Genomic DNA, 20111 nt, shown 5'->3' on the forward strand with positions numbered 1-20111 from the left:
CTACCTAGTACTTACTGTCACGACTGACAAATGTCATAATGATAATTAAAGATACAAAATAACACTTCGATAAAAATAGCTAATAATAATTTTGAATTAAAATCTAGAAGTAATGAAAATTATATACCAAAATTACCTAACCATAATAGTAGTTTATGCAACTGTCATATAATGAAGGGTATTAAAACACGAGTGTGAGTTTATGAAACGAGCGCAGCGAGTTTCATAATAGTAACGAGTGTTTTAATACCCGTGTTATATGCAGTTGCATACACTACTTTATCTTCACTAATTCAATTAATCAAACAACAAGAGTAAAAGCTGACAATAGTTTATTTATAATAATTGTTCAAATTTTGGATGGTACAATTTTGAAAGTTAATGTTAATTATTGATCCAGCAGCTGTAGCGGTCGCGGGGCAAGCAGTAGAGCTCGTAGACGGAGTCGGAATAAGTTATTATATTCTTTTTCATATAATTTTCTAGATTTTTTCGGCAAAAGATTGTGAGTTAATTTTGTTGCCAGATCTAGAATATCCGGAGGCGTACAAATATCATCGTCGCTATCCATTTTTAACTTTTAATTTATTAAATTAAATTCACGCGTACGTGTATTGTCACAGTGATTTTGCCGCCATTAAAATCTAACCAATGAGAGCGCAGCTGCGCGCATGCGCGCGATGTTATAATGAGATTTTACGATATCGATGTGGATATTATACCATCATGTGAAATTGCTTAAATTGAGTGTTTTGTTGTCTGCGCTATAACAGTAGTAATTATAAGTCAAGTATTGGAAACATAAGTAGAATGTTACAACATTAGTGTAGATAAAATATATAAATACGCTAAGGCTAAGATGTTTGCCTCCCTTTTTAGGAAAAACCCCACAATTATGCCACATAAATTATACATCATTTTATAGATAACGGCTTTTTCTACCGGCATCCAGAACTTAAAAAAAATGATTTATTCGTTCGGGTATTGCTAGTTAAAAAAAATTCGCTCTTAAATATAAGAAAATACTTTTGTTCCTTGATTCTTAGTCCGAGTTTTGCTCAGTATAAAAAATTAATAAGTAGGTAGTGTTAATTTAATGCCTACTTATTAAAAATCTTTATGTATATAAATTTACGAAGTACGAATGGTGTTATATAGTAGTTTAATATTGGTGGTAGCAGCCGTTTCGTCATAAGGGGACAAAGAACAACACGGAGGGGAGTAGCCATAGCGTTTTTTACTGATACAAAACTATCTGTCATTATTGCGGAGGAAATCACACACACGCATACTTTATCTAATTCCCAACATAAAAATAATCGTCTGGCACTACGAAATTCACACATGCTAAATTAAAAACACACTTACATTCTTCACACACACATAGATACTTTAAACTTGTGGACCAGTCCCTTGTCAGTGTCCACGTCTCAGCTCCGTATGTTAATACAGGCAGGACGCATTGTACGGGGCAAGGAGAAGGCGGTTTGCCCACCTCCTCCCCCCCTCGTAATAGTGGGGTCGGCGGCCGATAGTCGGTGGACTTCGGCCAGCCGGACGACACGACCCCATACGTCTGGGGGTGGCCTTGTTATGAGCGAGGCCACCCCACCATCATGCCGAGGCCTGGAAGCTTTGTCCGGGCCTACCGCTGAGGCGAGGTAGCGAATGCTAGCGTGACCCCTCTCGCCCCACCCAGGCGGATGACTGCTAACACGTGGTGGTTTTTAGTCAGTAGGAGTCTGACATAACATGATGGATTTTCCCCACGTAAAAAAAAAGGCAGGACGCATTGCTCGAAGACTTTTGTCTTCAAGCATTGCGGAACCTTCGAAGTGAAGACTCGATGAAGCCTGCCAAACGCTGCCCAGCCCAACCGAATCCTCCTATTGGCCTCCTTCTGGAAGTTGTTCATCATTGCAGCCGATACAGTCCACTGCTGGACATAGGCCTCCACAAGTTTACGCCAAAAATAACGTGAGCTCATGTCTTTTGCTCATAGTCACCACGCTGGGCAGGCGGGTTGGTGACCGCAGGGCTTGCTTTGTCGCACCGAAGACGCTGCTGCCCGTCTTCGGCCTGTGTATTTCAAAGCCAGTGGTTGGAAGTTGTTGCGGCCTAGTTATATAGTATGGCGAGAAAAGTCACTCATGTTCCAATATGCACTGCGACCACTTTACAGTGTGACGTCAATTTGGTATACTGTACAACCGTTCCTATATTGGCTATATCGGTTACTATTTAAAGCGAAACGCAATCCTGTATACTGTCAGCCGCATTTTTTGACGTAGCATTCAAATTTCAAATGAGCATATTAAAGTTTTATAGTTCATTAAAAAAAATGTTGTTGGAGTACACTTCAGCCTATCGCAGTTCACACCTGGACATAGGCCGGCGTGGTACGTCGGTGGAATATTTTAATTAATAGTATAGTAAGTTGAATTTATAATATAATAAAAGTAAGTAGTTTTTTTTTAAAGTACGTTTTTCATTGCTCAACTTATATTAACTTTGTGTGTACAGATGTGTAGGGTAAAATTTAGGTTTTTTTTTTTAAATTAATATATAAAATGGCAAGTTTACGTTTCTTTTGCATGATCAAAAATTTACTGCATAATTCTCAGCTCATATTGAACATTTTTAATAGTCATATGACTAATTTTTGCAATTCTTTGATGTTTTATTTATTAATCTAAACTAATTACAGAACTTTATACTCTTGTGATTAAACTGGAGGTATTGTTTAACCCTTTAACCACCATGTCATAATTCGCGTGAAGTGCCTGTAGCGCCAGCAACCTTTAGGTGCAATATTACATAGTGTGGTAAAGTTTAGTTATCGATAAACAAAGTAATAAAATAAATAAAAATTACAATATTTTAATCAAAGGTTTAATTTCTTTATTAAGTATAGTATCGCACATAAATTAATCTTCAAACATACGTTAATCAGTCTTTAAACACACCTAATCAGTCTTGATTGTTATTTCTTCATAAAAAAATTAATACTCTGCAGATGGACAAGGTCTGAAAGTTTCTTAATTTTGTGTTAATTCGTGTTAAGTCTTTTGCACGAGCATTACGTATTAAAATGATGTTCATATACCTACACCTATGACAGATATGGAAAAAAAACCTACCGATTCAATATCACTCTCCATTGAATTGCCACTACTACAAATAGCATTGTTTGATTTCTGAAATATATCTCATTTTAATTGAATGTTAAGTTCTTTAAACCTATATTTATTAGTTCTTCGTCATCGTATAACATCATCGACAACTACTAGACACTAGAAAAGAACTAATCATAAAGTGTGCACGTGTTATCATGGCGACGGCGCTAGCGCAACCGACGTTTATTCAAAATATGACTAAAATAGTTGATCATGAGCCGCACATAAAATTACGGTGATGGCATTCTCGGATCATCTGCACTAGTGACGTTCTGTTATAAGTCGGTAATTTATATTTCTTGTTGACTTCTATATATTATTTCATTTTAGCTTATTATATTTTGGATTAGAAAAAATAGTCTTTAAAAAACTATGAAATTTTAATGAATATTTAGTTGATGGTTTGATAAAAAACCGGATATTTTTTACAAATGAATACTTACCTACTATTGTATTACACTCTATGAAAATATCCAACATTTTTTGTGAGCAAATAAAACATCGATCGATTTATTAGTATGTATTAAATTAAATTAAGTATTCTTATACTGAACTATAACTATACTGAATGAACCTCGCCTTTTCATTTCTCAGTAGTATCTTATCAGTCTAACAATTACAAGTAACATTTTACAATAATAGGAAGTAGGTATAACCGATTTCGTCTAATTTTATAATTCATGCACCTATTACAATCAAACATTCACAAATCGCATGTCTGTAGTTGACATGTGTAAGTAATGCAATTGATACATTACGCGTGATATTACTCGAACATGAAATATGGCATCACACATTACGCGACGAAATGAAGTATTACACATCACACTTGACATTACGCGCTCTGTTCGGTCGGAATGTTGGATTTCTTATCTATTTGCTCTGTCTAACTTCACTTACTGAGTGAGACACGGTGATGCGCGGCGCACTTTTGCGACCAGTCGTAACCTCACTCTCTAGCTCTACATTATTCTCGTTAGTATGAGTGAGAGCGAGCTACTGAGCCGTGGCGTGTTTCCGTCATTTTTTTTAAGTGAAATATGAATCGTATTTAATAATGCTAAGGCTTAATATAGCACAACACTGTACGTAATACTTTTTAATAATGCGTTACGCACTTGACTGCCGCTAAAATTCGAGTTCAAATTTCTGCTTTTGTATTTATTAAAATGTTTTGTTTGTTTATGTTGCTTGTGAAAATAAAATTATAAATGAAGTATTGACATAAAAAAAGTAATCATTGTATGTATATAAAGTTGATTTTTAAATACGCCAGTATTCATAGTCATTAGTTTATACCTAATTTATATTATAAACTAGCTGCGTCCCGCGGTTTCACTCGCGTAGTTCCCGTTCCTGTGATGATTCCGGGATAAAAAGTAGCCTTTTTATCCCGGTATATATAGCCTCTCCAAGGTCTGTTTTATCTGTATACCAAAATTTGACAAATTCGGTTCAGCTGTTTTGACGTGAAAGAAGGACGAACAAACAAACACACATTTATAATATTAGTAGGGATGCGAAAGTAACTCTATCTACCTTTTACGTTTTCTGATTTTGATGAAATTTGGTATAGTGATCGATGGGACATCCGAAGAGGATCAATAATCACATGGGGACCGAAACTAAACGGGTAAAATCGCGGATCACGGCTAGTATTAATTTAGTTGTCCATGTGTATTGCCAGTCCTAAGCCTGGAATAAATATCCCAATTTTCCTTGGGGTTTACTTAAGTATGAAGGGAAACCAACTTTTTTTACAAATCAAAGCTAATTTTAGAACAAACTTTTGAAAACCAAACAAAAAAAAAAACAAAACAAATATTATGAATTTTTAGCCAGTTTCCACCTCTCATTTACCATTTTTATGCTAAAGTGATGTTTGGTCTGCTACGTAGTACACCGAACACCGTACACTTAAACATACTATAAGTACAAAATCTCATGGAATGTTTGGCGTGATGACAATTACGTGATATATAGCATTTCATAAGAAATATCTCACGCCGAACAGTACACATTTCGGGTAATGTTCGGTGTTATGGTGTGATGCCATATTACTCAGTACGAAATGTAATGTATAATAATATTACATTACATTTTGACGCACTGTTTTGCGCAAGTCTAGCCAACATAAAGAAAACATATTATGACATCTGTCAGAGGTAAAAAAACTGTGAATGGACTGTATTGTAGAGTTTAAATTTCACGTCATGTAAAAAGAACGCTGGTTGTCAAAATGCGCAAAGGCGATTTACAGTGCTGCCAACTCTTGAAAAAACTTTTTCGTACTGTCCATTTTTTGGAACAGTCTTATTTGGTAAACAACTGAGGTAGGGCACAGCAGGAATTTCCTGTTCAAAATACGGAGCAGCCCGACTGGGGTAGTACCTCGACCTTACAGAAGATCACAGCAAAATAATACTGTTTTCAAGCAGTATTGTGTTCCTGTTGGTGAGTAAGGTGACCAGAGCTCCTGGGGGGGGATTGGGGATTGGGTCGGCAACGCGCTTACGATGCTTCTGGTGTTGCAGGTGTCTATAGGCTACGGTAATCGCTTACCATCAGGTGAGCCGTAAGCTTGTTTGCCGACCTAGTGACATATAAAAAAAAAAAACAAACCACTGTCAATCGTAATTCACGTTTTTTCCGCATTTATCACTCACTTTCACAACACATGAGCATACGGACACTTGTAAAACTCCATTTATCTATTATTTATTTCACTAAAAAACAAAATAATATCAATTTATCATTTTAAACACATAAAAACTATTAAGATACGAATATCGAGAGTACAGATAATTAATATTTTTGAATACGACATTTCAATAACTAAACAATTTGTTATTGCTTTTGTTTAAAAAAAATTGTAATTTTGTAAAGTGATAATTATTATACTTATTTAGTCCGAATTATTCGCACTATTATTTCTAGTATTCTTTAATGTACCTACCAATAACCATTATACGAAGCCGCAAGTGAAAGCCCAATTAAAACATAAAACAGTCGTACTTTTGTGCGCGAGTATACCCATGCGCAAACGCACCCCCGCCAGTTTCTTTCAGCGTTCTTTTTACATGACGCGAACTATACCTTACATTGAAAACGCCAGTGCTCACAATAGAATAAGGCGGCGATTTATGATGTCATATATTTCTCTAGGGTACTGCTACAGTACACTGGTAGTCCATAACGGAACGAATTTTTCTACAGTGATAGCACTGTGCAGTGCTCGCAGTGCATATTGGAACATACGCTAAGTCATTCTAGTAAAATGTGTTGATACTCGTAAGTATTGTATTATATTTAACTAGCTGTACCCGTGATTTAGTTCGTGTGGAATTTAACAAAAAAAAATTAATTCGCAGAATTTTAAAATAAATAAACTTCTAGAAAGTAGCCTATGTTACTCCTTATTACATCGGCTATCAGCCAGTGAAAGTCCCGTCAAAATCGGTCCAGCCGTTTCAGAGATTAGCCGGAACAGACAGACAAAAATTGTAAAAAATGTTATTTTGTTATATGAACCGTGTATACATCCATCTGCATTTAGTAAAAAGCGGTTATTTTAATATTACAAACATACACTCCAATTTTATTTATTTTTATAGATTTAATGTTATTTTATTATAAAACTATGTATATTAAAATTTAGCTCGCAATATTATATTAGAAATAAATCAAGGTCTCAAAAATGTCTTCTTTGCCTTTTTTATCGATAACGATCTACAAACAAACCGGTAAAAACACTATCGCTCGGCGACAGCAACTTCACGGAAATACTCGGATCAGTCGCTCGACCGATCCGCATATTGTATGAGGGCGAACGGCCTGTGTTTGATAAACAAATCCGAAACTACACGACCGATAACATTTGTAATTAAGAAATATACAGTAATAATGTGAGTAAAAAATACTTACATATAAAAGGTCACGCCATTTTTTTAGTAAATTTGACGTGGCGATCTCTTTTTGCAGCAAAAAACAGAACAATTCGACATTTTTTTGAAGGACGTTAATTCAATCGCGCAACTAGATTTAGTTTAGTGCGGTTCCAACTAGTTTTATTGTTCGCGTAGGACCACTTGGACTTATACTTTGACAGAGGGGAACGCCTGTGTATGGCTATTCCCCTCCATGTTGCTCTATATAAGAGGACAACAAATAAGACTGCGATTGACCCCCCACCATGAGATTTACCTAGACGGTCTAGGATCTGAGATCTTATAATAATTATAATCCTATCAATATATATATATATATATATATATATATATATATATATATATATATATATATGTACCTCATTTCATACCATCAGAGACCCTGAATTCGTTTCTGGTTTCTGTGCAGGGTAAAGGTCTTACTTATACCTTCCCTCCTTTTGATTAATTTTGAAAGATATTTTATAGATTTAATGAAATGCTGTGCCAGTTTTATGAAAATTTGCCCGTTGCGCGTAAAAAATATTTTTAGCTATTCTCAATAGTTTCAGATGTAAGTAATTTAAGCCCATCTTTAATGAATAATTAAAACATTTATTTATTAAAAAAAACCAAATATTAAACAAAAATATTTCTAATATCCTTATTTATTTATAAAAATGTTTTAGATAAATCGCTTCCTTTTTCTTTTTTGTTGGCAATTCTTGAGCCAAATTGCAGAGCTCGTTTTGGAAGAGATACTACTTTAGTTAGTCCTAGATGTAGTGATACAAGTCTTAATATCAACTTGTCACCAAATCCACATTCCAGCTTGTCACTCGGAAAGCATCTGAAATAAAATCTTAAAATGTTACAACCTACTGTTGTTGAACTTTTCAATACCATTAAATATACGTACTTAAGCCATGGTTTTAGTTTTAATACATAATCAATATGGTCTTCATCCAAATATGGCATCCTTGGCTGCCTGCCATGATCACATATTACCCTGTTATCTCTTGCAAGATTTCTATATGAAATTCTCTTCCAATCCTTTTCCAATTCTTGAGCTAAACCAACCCAACCACGACGTCTAAATGCTTGTCTATGTCTCATGTAACCACCAAATAATTCATCAGCACCAGATCCTAGCAGCAGTACCTAAAAAGACATCTTTGATATGCAATAATACTTTTAATTTGTAGGTAATAAATGTTTAAATGAGAAATTACCCTACAAGGTGATACATCTAATTCATCTTCTCCTAGTGCAGCAAACCAAAAAGCTGATCCAAGACTTTCATCTAATACAGTACGTCTTGGATACACGAGATCTCCAATTATTGAACATTGATATTTCTCTAATTTTTCTCTGGGTATATTTACTTCCCGAAAATTCCATTTCCTAAAATATTTTATAATATTCATTTAATAATAATATTATTTTATTTATAATATTTACCTTATATAACATTTATTTATTTAAATGAAACCTTCATTAATTAATTTATCTAAAATATATAAAAAATAGTGAAAACTTGGCAAAAAGTAAAGAAAGGTATAAATACCTAATAAATCCTAATGGACACAATATTAAAAAGTATTAGAACAGAACCTGTATGTTTTGCTGCTAGAGCGATTTATTAATTTTTGTATAGTAGTACAAACAATTGTGATATTTATTTTGCTAATAACTTATTAACTAATACCTTATTAATAATATGATTATATCCTTTAACATAAAAAATCCTTTCACAACCGTAACAACTACTTGTCAATCTTGTCTTGCTACTTACTATTGTATTTGCTTTTATAATTGAAATGCTTGAAATAAAAAATATTTGATGTTTTGTATTTACAACTAATTACCTTAAACTACAAATTGTTTTAAGTTCTTGAAATGATTGCCTGCCAGTTATTCTATCTGGCACATCATAAGAGTCATTATTGTTATTCTTAAATGCAACATTTATAAGGTCAATTGGTTGATCTTTTGGTACATATTTATCTGCAATTAGTGCTAGAACGGTACAATCTAAACCACCGGAAAATAATATTCCTGTTGTACAGTGACTGCATGACTCATCATTATTTATGCAGTTTTTACATCTTTGTGGTTGTGTTTCAATTCGAACTTTTACACTTTTTTCTAATAATTTTGATATATCTTCAACTGTTTTTAAAATTATACGATTTAATAACAATTTTTTCATTATTATTAATTTGTTTTTCTCACACTTAGTAATATCTTCTATTTCTTTTACAATATCTTCCTGAAATATTAAAAAATTTGTTTTTGTTATTTTAAGCTTTTATAATCCTACTAATATTCTAAATGCGAAAGTACTAGAACTGAACTTAACTAGTTGTCATAAAACTTGTGTTATTTAACGCATAGGCAACTTTTTATTCACATTCTTCAGAGATCAGAAATTACGTGGGGTTAAACACCGCACCAAAATGCATAGTAATTAGTTGATATTTTAGGTGATTGTTGTAGTTTAATATTTTTTATACAAACCTCATCAGTTACATTAAAATCTTGAACATTTCCAATGTCAGCAACAAGCTCATCGTCTGTTAAATATTGTTGTTCTTGAGCTATTTGTAGCCAATCATTGAGTGAATACATACTGGTAATGTCAATACTGTTCTTCCAAGAATACAAAGTTAACTGGTTTTTACATATTTCGAGTTCATAAATGTAGGCAGCTGATATTTCAATGCAGGGATATTTTCTACCTATAAAGTAAATTACATAAAAATTATGATGGAGGCATACTGCATAAGTAGCACTGCCAGATCAGAATAAAATATTTAGTACTTTATAAAATAATATTAATAATAATTTAGGCTGACTCAGAATAAAAGACTCTCAGTAATTAAATTTTATAGATATTATTTTAATACTAAATTATATTTCTAGTAACTCAAATTTTATTTAAATGTACATATAATACTTTTAAGGTTTCATTTTGTAAATTGAACACAAGAAAGTAAAAAACTGTGTGAACTTACCCAATACACTACTAATAATGTAAGAGTTATCAGTTTTATGGAAAAGTAAGGAGTTACGTCCAATTCTGTCTCTTGAAAAATATAGAATTTGTCTTTGCTTGTCATAATAGACTAAGCTAAATGGGCCCTTAAATGATTTTACAGTTGAAATAATTTCTTGAGAAGAGGAACACTGAAATACATAACGTGTGGTTGTAATGAACAAATTGCATTATGTTAGCAACAAAAACAAATTATTTTGTGAATTTAGTGGCACTGTATTTCATGCGAGATATTACCAATTTTTTACTAAAATAGTTTCTTTTTTTTAAAGAAAAACTATGGAATTTTTGCCGATTCTTCTCTGCAATTAAAAATTACATTCTGAATCTGTGATAGCTTCACTTTTAGCTGTAATTAATTAGTTAAAATATATACATATAGCTTGAGGAAAAGTGCTTTTGAAGCCTACTAAAGTAATTTTTGATTTCAATTTATTCAAAACAAAGTTTAAAATATAAAGAAACCATTATATTATCCTTGTCAGGATGTTATACCTGTATTAAGGTGTATTAAAAAATATATAATTTATAAAACTTACATTACTTAACTTGTCTAACAAGATTTGTGTGTCACTTAAATTTTGATTAATAGACCATTTATGGTAAAAAATATCACCATTAAATAATAGAACACCGTGATCATTCTCAACAGGCTGCTTTGTAAGTAAAACACCTTGCATCCATAACACAGTACCGCACATGTATAGACTTATTGTATTGTTAACTTCGATATTAATGAAATGCGTGCAATCTGGACCTCTATTTTTTAAGCTTTGTATAATGTGATCATCCTAAAAAAATAAGAATAATGAATAAAACAATGAGAAAGATATGTTACGTTCACGCTAAATAATTTTATTAAAAAGAAATACAAACATGAAAGACTGACTGCTTGGAATTTCGAATTTCACAAAAAATTCCACACATGTTCAAAATAATAATTTTACAAGAAAAATAAATAAATTATTGTTTAATCGAATACATATAATGAGAGATAAAGAAAAAGTTTTTAATAAATCGGCGAATTACTTTCTTCTTATATTAACACAGTAAGTATTAAAAAAGTATAAACATGTCAATTACATGTCAATTATCAAAAAGTGTTGATTAATCGAGTGATTGATTTAATGGGTTTCAGACTCAATTGTGCCAGTGGGACACGAATATAACCACGAAATATAATTACGTATTTTTTTTTTTTCATATTTTAGCTGCTTTTGACCATATATAATGTACTCTGTGCTTTTGACAATGGATGAACGAAGACCAGTGTTGCCGTTAGGACAATCTAGTTTGTGGCTACATCAAAGAAAAAAGTTGCCAGTTTTGTAAATAAATCACTTTCGAAATTCCGCTAGAAGTGGCTAAAGTGTGCGTTTTCCAATTACAGAGCATAATGTGACTCAGTGGAACTTGAATTAGTTTTGAAATACACCTAAAAAAACTACGACGACTTTACTTTACTTTGAATTACTAACTATTAGTATATTACTAGCTGTGCCCCGCGGTTTCACACGCTTTAATTTAAAAAAAAATGCGTGTTGCGTATGCGTAAACAATAACAACATTGAGCTCCGTTTGACATTTTGACACGAGTAGTATTGACGTTATGCAAAACAAACTAGGCTCAACAGCAATAGCAATACGGTCCATTTTCATTCGATCGAAACCTAAATTACGTTAAAGATAAACATTCATTCGGGAAGCCCCCTGCCATAAAGCGGACATTATTGGTGCTGCCTAAAATTAATTATGTATTTTAGTTTGGTAGTATTGGTACCGTATGGTGGTATGTATTAGTCGGTAGACTTTTTATAGTAATAAAAATATGTATGTATTAACAATCTAAAAAGCAGCTAGAAGTAGCTAGATTTATTTTGGTGGCTAAAATGGATTGTTTTTTGGCTAAAACCGTTGAAAATCCGCTAGATCTAGCCACAAAATGGCTAAAACGGCAACACTGACGAAGACGGAGAGTGGATTTTTGCATTGAGGTAGGGAAGGGCACCAAATATCGATATATCGAAATATCGATATTTTTTCAAAAAAATATCGATAAATATCGGCGATATTTTTAATTTCAAAATATCGATAATCGCTATTTATTTTTAATATCGAAGTCGATATTTTTTTAAACTATATTATATTTTAAATGAATTATGTATTCTACTTTTATTTCAACATATGGTCCGTTTTATCTGTAAATGAATATAAAACAGAGCGCGCGAGAGTTTGCGAGTTTTGGTATTAGTGCTGTCTATATCCCTCTGTAGTTTGTGAACGCAACCAAAAAACATGTCTATGGGTAGTTTCTTAAAGGGGCCTACTCAAAGCACTGCCTGCAGGGCCTGCTTGCAGTTACTGCCGCAGAGGATGTTGCTCCACAAAGCACTGCAAATCATTTACGCGGCATACGTTGTCGTGTTCACTTGTGTTCTCTTTGTCCTTGCCTAAATTCGTCAGTTTTTATAAATGGCTCCTACATTATTCAAACACCAAAAATAGCATTGGGTTTGACTGTATTGAGTACTTGTAGCGTTCAAAAGAAAAAAAGGAAGCACTGGTGTAAAAAAGTTTTATATTTTTCATGTAAAAGCGACATAAGCCTGCGACCGCATATCTTTGTTATGATAATGATCGTGGTTAGTTTTCCAAAGACATGGCAAATCCCTATACAATTAGATTACGTCCCTCCACACGTCTTTTTCTCGCTGGCTCATTTTTCTTGAAGAAAACAGAGCCAAACAAATCTATAATATAAAAATGAATCGCTGAATGTGTTGCTAAGCGCAGAACTCGAGAACGGTTGGACCGATTTCGCTAATTCTTTTTTTAAAATATTCCTTGAAGTACGAGGATGGTTCTTACGGAGAGAAAAATTCAACAAAAAAATTTAAATTTCCTGAAAAAGTCTAAAAACAACACTTTTCTATACTCCCATACAAAAGATTTGTGATAATACTTAAAAGTCAATTTGAACTTTAATACCAGACGATAAAGTTTGTGTTAGGCGATACGAAGTTCGCCGGGTCAGCTAGTAATATAATAAAACCAAACCAACTAACCACCAACTAACTGATTAATTGCTAAATGACAACCACTGACAAGACAAACCCACGTCGCAATGTACCGACGTAAACAAAATGGTGGTCTAAATCGGCCCGACCGAGCTACACATGTCCCTGATTGCAGTTTACGGAGTGGGGAGATCGTGTGTCGGGCTGGCAGAACGACACTGCGGCCCTGCGACAGGGTGAACAATTAAAATATCCCCTGCCCTGCCCTGCTTGCAGTGCCACTGCCGATCGTATTGTATGTATGCATGCAGGGCCGATATTTTAATTGTTCACCCTGTCGCAGGGCCGCAGTGTCGTTCTGCCAGCCCGACACACGATCTCCCCACTCCGTAAACTGCAATCAGGGACATGTGTAGCTCGGTCGGGCCGATTTAGACCACCATTTTGTTTACGTCGGTACATTGCGACGTTTGTCTACTCTATTTGACCTGGGGTTTGTCTTGTCAGTGGTTGTCATTTAGCAATTAATCAGTTAGTTGGTGGTTAGTTGGTTTGGTTTTATTATATTACTAGCTGACCCGGCGAACTTCGTATCGCCTAACACAAACTTTATCGTATGGTATTAAAGTTTAAATTGACTTTTAAGTATTATCACAAATCTTTTGTATGGGAGTATAGAAAAGTGTTGTTTTTAGACTTTTTCAGGAAATTTAAATTTTTTTTTTTGAATTTTTCTCTCCGTAAGAACCATCCTCGTACTTCAAGGAATATTTAAAAAAAAAGAATTAGCGAAATCGGTCCAACCGTTCTCGAGTTTTGCGCTTAGCAACACATTCAGCGACTCATTTTTATATTAAAGATTTGTTTGGCTCTGTTTTCTTCAAGAAAAATGAGCCAGCGAGAAAAAGAGGTGTGGAGGGACGTAATCTAATTGTATAGGGATTTGCCATGTCTTTGGAAAACTAACCACGATCATTATCATAACAAAGATATGCGGTCGCAGGCTATGTCGCTTTTACATGAAAAATATTAAACTTTTTTACACCAGTGCTTCCTTTTTTTTTTTTGAACGCTACAAGTACTCAATACAGTCAAACCCAATGCTATTTTTTGGTGTTTGAATAATGTAGGAGCCATTTATAAAAACTGACGAATTTAGGCAAGGACAAAGAGAACACAACTGAACACGACAACGTATGCCGCGTAAATGATTTGCAGTGCTTTGTGGAGCAACATCCTCTGCGGCAGTAACTGCAAGCAGGCCCTGCAGGCAGTGCTTTGAGTAGGCCCCCTTAAAGGGGCCTACTCAAAGCACTGCCTGCAGGGCCCTGCTTGCAGTGCCACTGCCGATCGTATTGTATGTATGCATGCAGGGCCGATATTTTAATTGTTCACCCTGTCGCAGGGCCGCAGTGTCGTTCTGCCAGCCCGACACACGATCTCCCCACTCCGTAAACTGCAATCAGGGACATGTGTAGCTCGGTCGGGCCGATTTAGACCACCATTTTGTTTACGTCGGTACATTGCGACGTTTGTCTACTCTATTTGACCTGGGGTTTGTCTTGTCAGTGGTTGTCATTTAGCAATTAATCAGTTAGTTGGTGGTTAGTTGGTTTAGTTTTATTATATTATTTGTTTGGCTCTGTTTTCTTCAAGAAAAATGAGCCAGCGAGAAAAAGACGTGTGGAAGGACGTAATCTAATTGTATAGGGATTTGCCATGTCTTTGGAAAACCAACCACGATCATTATCATAACAAAGATATGCGGTCGCAGGCTATGTCGCTTTTACATGAAAAATATAAAACTTTTTTACACCAGTGCTTCCTTTTTTTCTTTTGAACGCTACAAGTACTCAATACAGTCAAACCCAATGCTATTTTTTGGTGTTTGAATAATGTAGGAGCCATTTATAAAAACTGACGAATTTAAGCAAGGACAAAGACAACACAAGTGAACACGACAACGTATGCCGCGTAAATGATTTGCAGTGCTTTGTGGAGCAACATCCTCTGCGGCAGTAACTGCAAGCAGGCCCTGCATGCAGTGCTTTGAGTAGGCCCCTTTTAAGGGGCCTACTCAAAGCACTGCCTGCAGGGCCCTGCTTGCAGTGCCACTGCCGATCGTATTGTATGTATGCATGCAGGGCCGATATTTTAATTGTTCACCCTGTCGCAGGGCCGCAGTGTCGTTCTGCCAGCCCGACACACGATCTCCCCACTCCGTAAACTGCAATCAGGGACATGTGTAGCTCGGTCGGGCCGATTTAGACCACCATTTTGTTTACGTCGGTACATTGCGACGTTTGTCTACTCTATTTGACCTGGGGTTTGTCTTGTCAGTGGTTGTCATTTAGCAATTAATCAGTTAGTTGGTGGTTAGTTGGTTTAGTTTTATTATATTATTTGTTTGGCTCTGTTTTCTTCAAGAAAAATGAGCCAGCGAGAAAAAGACGTGTGGAAGGACGTAATCTAATTGTATAGGGATTTGCCATGTCTTTGGAAAACCAACCACGATCATTATCATAACAAAGATATGCGGTCGCAGGCTATGTCGCTTTTACATGAAAAATATAAAACTTTTTTACACCAGTGCTTCCTTTTTTTCTTTTGAACGCTACAAGTACTCAATACAGTCAAACCCAATGCTATTTTTTGGTGTTTGAATAATGTAGGAGCCATTTATAAAAACTGACGAATTTAGGCAAGGACAAAGACAACACAAGTGAACACGACAACGTATGCCGCGTAAATGATTTGCAGTGCTTTGTGGAGCAACATCCTCTGCGGCAGTAACTGCAAGCAGGCCCTGCATGCAGTGCTTTGAGTAGGCCCCTTAAAGGGGCCTACTCAAAGCACTGCCTGCAGGGCCCTGCTTGCAGTGCCACTGCCGATCGTATTGTATGTATGCATGCAGGGCCGATATTTTAATTGTTCACCCTGTCGCAGGGCCGCAGTGTCGTTCTGCCAGCCCGACACACGATCTCCCCACTCCGTAAACTGCAATCAGGGACATGTGTAGCTCGGTCGGGCCGATTTAGACCACCATTTTGTTTACGTCGGTACATTGCGACGTTTGTCTACTTAATTTGACCTGGGGTTTGTCTTGTCAGTGGTTGTCATTTAGCAATTAATAAGTTAGTTGGTGGTTAGTTGCTTTGGTTTTATTATATTATTTGTTTGGCTCTGTTTTCTTCAAGAAAAATGAGCCAGCGAGAAAAAGACGTGTGGAGGGACGTAATCTAATTGTATAGGGATTTGCCATGTCTTTGGAAAACTAACCACGATCATTATCATAATAAAGATATGCGGTCGCAGGCTATGTCGCTTTTACATGAAAAATATAAAACTTTTTTACACTAGTGCTTCCTTTTTTTCTTTTGAACGCTACAAGTACTCAATACAGCCAAACCCAATGCTATTTTTTGGTGTTTGAATAATGTAGGAGCCATTTATAAAAACTGACGAATTTAGGCAAGGACAAAGAGAACACAAGTGAACACGACAACGTATGCCGCGTAAATGATTTGCAGTGCTTTGTGGAGCAACATCCTCTGCGGCAGTAGCTGCAAGCAGGCCCTGCAGTCTCTTTGTCCTTGCCTAAAGTCGTCAGTTTTTATAAATGGCTCCTACATTATTCAAACACCAAAAAATAGCATTGGGTTTGACTGTATTGAGTACTTGTAGCGTTCAAAAGAAAAAAAGGAAGCACTGGTGTAAAAAATGGTTACTACTGCGTAAGACATTGAGTCACGCCAATTTATTGAAAGAATTAGAACCTCATGACTATAAGAACTATCTTAGAATAGATGAATCAGTCTTTTAAGATTTATTGCAAATGGTGACACCACTAATTGAAAAAAAAAGTATTTTGATGAGAGATACTGTAAGCGCAAGAGAAAGATTAATTGTTACTTTAAGATTCCTTGCTACTGGGCCAGTTATGAAGACTTGAAATTTAGATCAATGACCTCTCCACAGTTACTATGTAAGAAAAATCACAGATCAAATAGAGTAGACAAACGTCGCAATGTACAGACGTATACAAAATGGTGGTCTAAATCGGCCCGACCGAGCTACACATGTCCCTGATTGCAGTTTACGGAGTAGGGAGATCGTGTGTTGGGCTGGCAGAACGACACTGCGGCCCTGCGACAGGGTGAACAATTAAAATATCGGCCCTGCATGCATACAAACAATACGATCGGCAGTGGCACTGCCTGCAGGGCCTGCTTGCAGTTACTGCCGCAGAGGATGTTGCTCCACAAAGCACTGCAAATCATTTACGCGGCATACGTTGTCGTGTTCACTTGTGTTCTCTTTGTCCTTGCCTAAATTCGTCAGTTTTTATAAATGGCTCCTACATTATTCAAACACCAAAAAATAGCATTGGGTTTGACTGTATTGAGTAGTTGTAGCGTTCAAAAGAAAAAAAGGAAGCACTGGTGTAAAAAAGTTTTATATTTTTCATGTAAAAGCGACATAGCCTGCGACCGCATATCTTTGTTATGATAATGATCGTGGTTAGTTTTCCAAAGACATGGCAAATCCCTATACAATTAGATTACGTCCCTCCACACGTCTTTTTCTCGCTGGCTCATTTTTCTTGAAGAAAACAGAGCCAAACAAATAATATAATAAAACCAAACCAACTAACTGATTAATTGCTAAATGACAACCACTGACAAGACAAACCCCAGGTCAAATTAAGTAGACAAACGTCGCAATGTACCGACGTAAACAAAATGGTGGTCTAAATCGGCCCGACCTAGCTACACATGTCCCTGATTGCAGTTTACGGAGTGGGGAGATCGTGTGTCGGGCTGGCAGAACGACACTGCGGCCCTGCGACAGGGTGAACAATTAAAATATCGGCCCTGCATGCATACATACAATACGATCGGCAGTGGCACTGCAAGCAGGGCCCTGCAGGCAGTGCTTTGAGTAGGCCCCTTTAGACTTAATTTAAGTGTGATCAAATACCATAGTGTGAATCTAATGCTAATCTATGGTGTAACGTGTGCGTACATGTTCATTAAGCTGAACTGATTTTGACGGGTCTTTCACTAGCAGATAGCTGGTGTAATATGGTGTAACTTAAGCTACTTTTATTTTTCATTTTTTTTTATAACTGCGAACTGAACAATAACTTTTTTGTTAAATTCCATGCTGACGAAGTCGCGGACACAGCAGCTAGTTCGTTCGTTTCAGCCTGTAATATACCACTGTTGGGCATAGGCCTCTTTCCCCACGTAGGAGAAGAATCAGAGCTTAACGCCAGAGCCACCACGCTGCTCCAATGCGGGTTGGCGGATATATTCCCTACTATGAGTAACGATCGCTATCAGGTGTACATGATAACAACCGGGACCGACGGCTTAACGTGCTCTCCGAGACAGCAGCTAGTAATAATATGTAATTCATATATACAATAATATATATATTCTTCATTGTTATCATAATACTTAAGCCTTCATTGTAATAATATGTAATAAAATTAATATACTAGCCAAATATGTATTAATTTTCAATTTGTAGTAAAAATATCGATATATCGAAATATCGATATTTTTTATTCAGTATATATCAATACTTTTTAAAAATATCGATACGATATATATCGATATATTTTTTTCATTTGCCCATCCCTACATTGAGGTAAGAAATATATATATACCATTGGGAATTTTGACCCGTAACTTTGACGTTTGACCACGGTGTCCACGGTGTAAGGGAAAATATCAGAAAATACAATGATATAATTAATAATTCATAATTAATATAATATACATTCTCACCTGAATGAGAAAATATCATTGTAAAAGACACAGCACAATTCGCTGGTTTGCGAGAATATCGACGTAATTCAAAATTCTGTCAAATTGAATTATGTATGCCAAACGATCATAAATCAATGATATTTTATCGTGAACCTTCGTGAACAGAGATGCAACGTCAATTTCGCGCCAACTTTCGTTAGAAAGAGGAAGTGTCATTATTCAGTTGAGACAAAACATTCTAGCATATATCATAAATAAAGGCTCATTTCAGTTGAGCCGATCACAACAGAGTGAACGTACGGTTGATTCTCGTAAAAACCGACGTATTTACAGTTCGGTTGCAGTAGTTATAGAAAATTTTTCAAGAATAGTGATATATTTAGTGATTAGTCGTTGTTTTTGATAAAAGTAAGTATATTTTTATGTTTTATTTTTATTTACGCCTGTATTCTTGAATAACTATGGGTATGGCTTATGATTTATGTTATTTTACACGGACATTGTCTTACTTGAGCCTATATTCACGTAAATTAGACAGATTTTATTTTGTCGTAAAAAAGAAACATCGTTATTTTTGAAAAAAAAATGGGTATGTTTTCTTCTAATTGGGAAATGCGTCTCTGTTCAAAAAAATTTGAGATAGAAATATTGAGTTAATTTTTACGTTATATTCATTGAAAATTAATTATTTACGTTAAATTATTTGTTTTAGACAATTAACTTTATATTCGCGATGCTATTCGAGATGGCAGAAAGAATATTATTCTTGAAAAAGTTGAAAGCGGCTAGTAAAAAAAAGAAAATGAGGATCAACACGATTTAGCGAATAGTGAACATGTCTCTACAATTAAATTGCAGTTCAGTACAAATATTTGCAGTTTGTCTCAATGTTATTTATTATTTCAACTATTAAAAATATTTTAGGTACCAATGTATATAAAAGCAATTTACCGTTATATTATGCAAGACGTCGCGAAGAAAATATCGAAAATGATATAAATTATAGAAATAAAACACATAAAAGAAAATATTTGAATTCAATTAATTAAAACACTTTTTTGATATTATATTATTCATATATGTATTGTGTTGTTCCTCCTGGATTCGATTCCCGAGAATTACAAAAATGTGAGTGTACATATTACACAATGGCTTTT

The 20111-nt window shown here is 35.2% G+C and overlaps 1 protein-coding gene across 1 annotated transcript; it reads right to left on the reverse strand.

The window, feature by feature from the left end:
• Positions 1-7754: 7754 nt before the first annotated feature.
• On the reverse strand, positions 7755-19170 carry LOC123667803 (asparagine synthetase domain-containing protein CG17486). The gene is made up of 8 exons (XM_045601645.1): positions 19108-19170; positions 10700-10951; positions 10120-10291; positions 9623-9843; positions 8971-9374; positions 8335-8506; positions 8022-8263; positions 7755-7952 (listed from the first exon to the last, which is right to left on the reverse strand). The coding sequence occupies exons 1-8, from the start codon at positions 19168-19170 to the stop codon at positions 7775-7777; spliced, it is 1704 nt and encodes a 567-aa protein (XP_045457601.1). The 3' UTR covers positions 7755-7774.
• Between the last annotated feature and the right edge of the window lie 941 nt (positions 19171-20111).

This window comes from Melitaea cinxia, chromosome 3, assembly GCF_905220565.1.
Source record: "Melitaea cinxia chromosome 3, ilMelCinx1.1, whole genome shotgun sequence".
Classification (NCBI taxonomy): Eukaryota; Metazoa; Arthropoda; class Insecta; order Lepidoptera; family Nymphalidae; genus Melitaea; species Melitaea cinxia.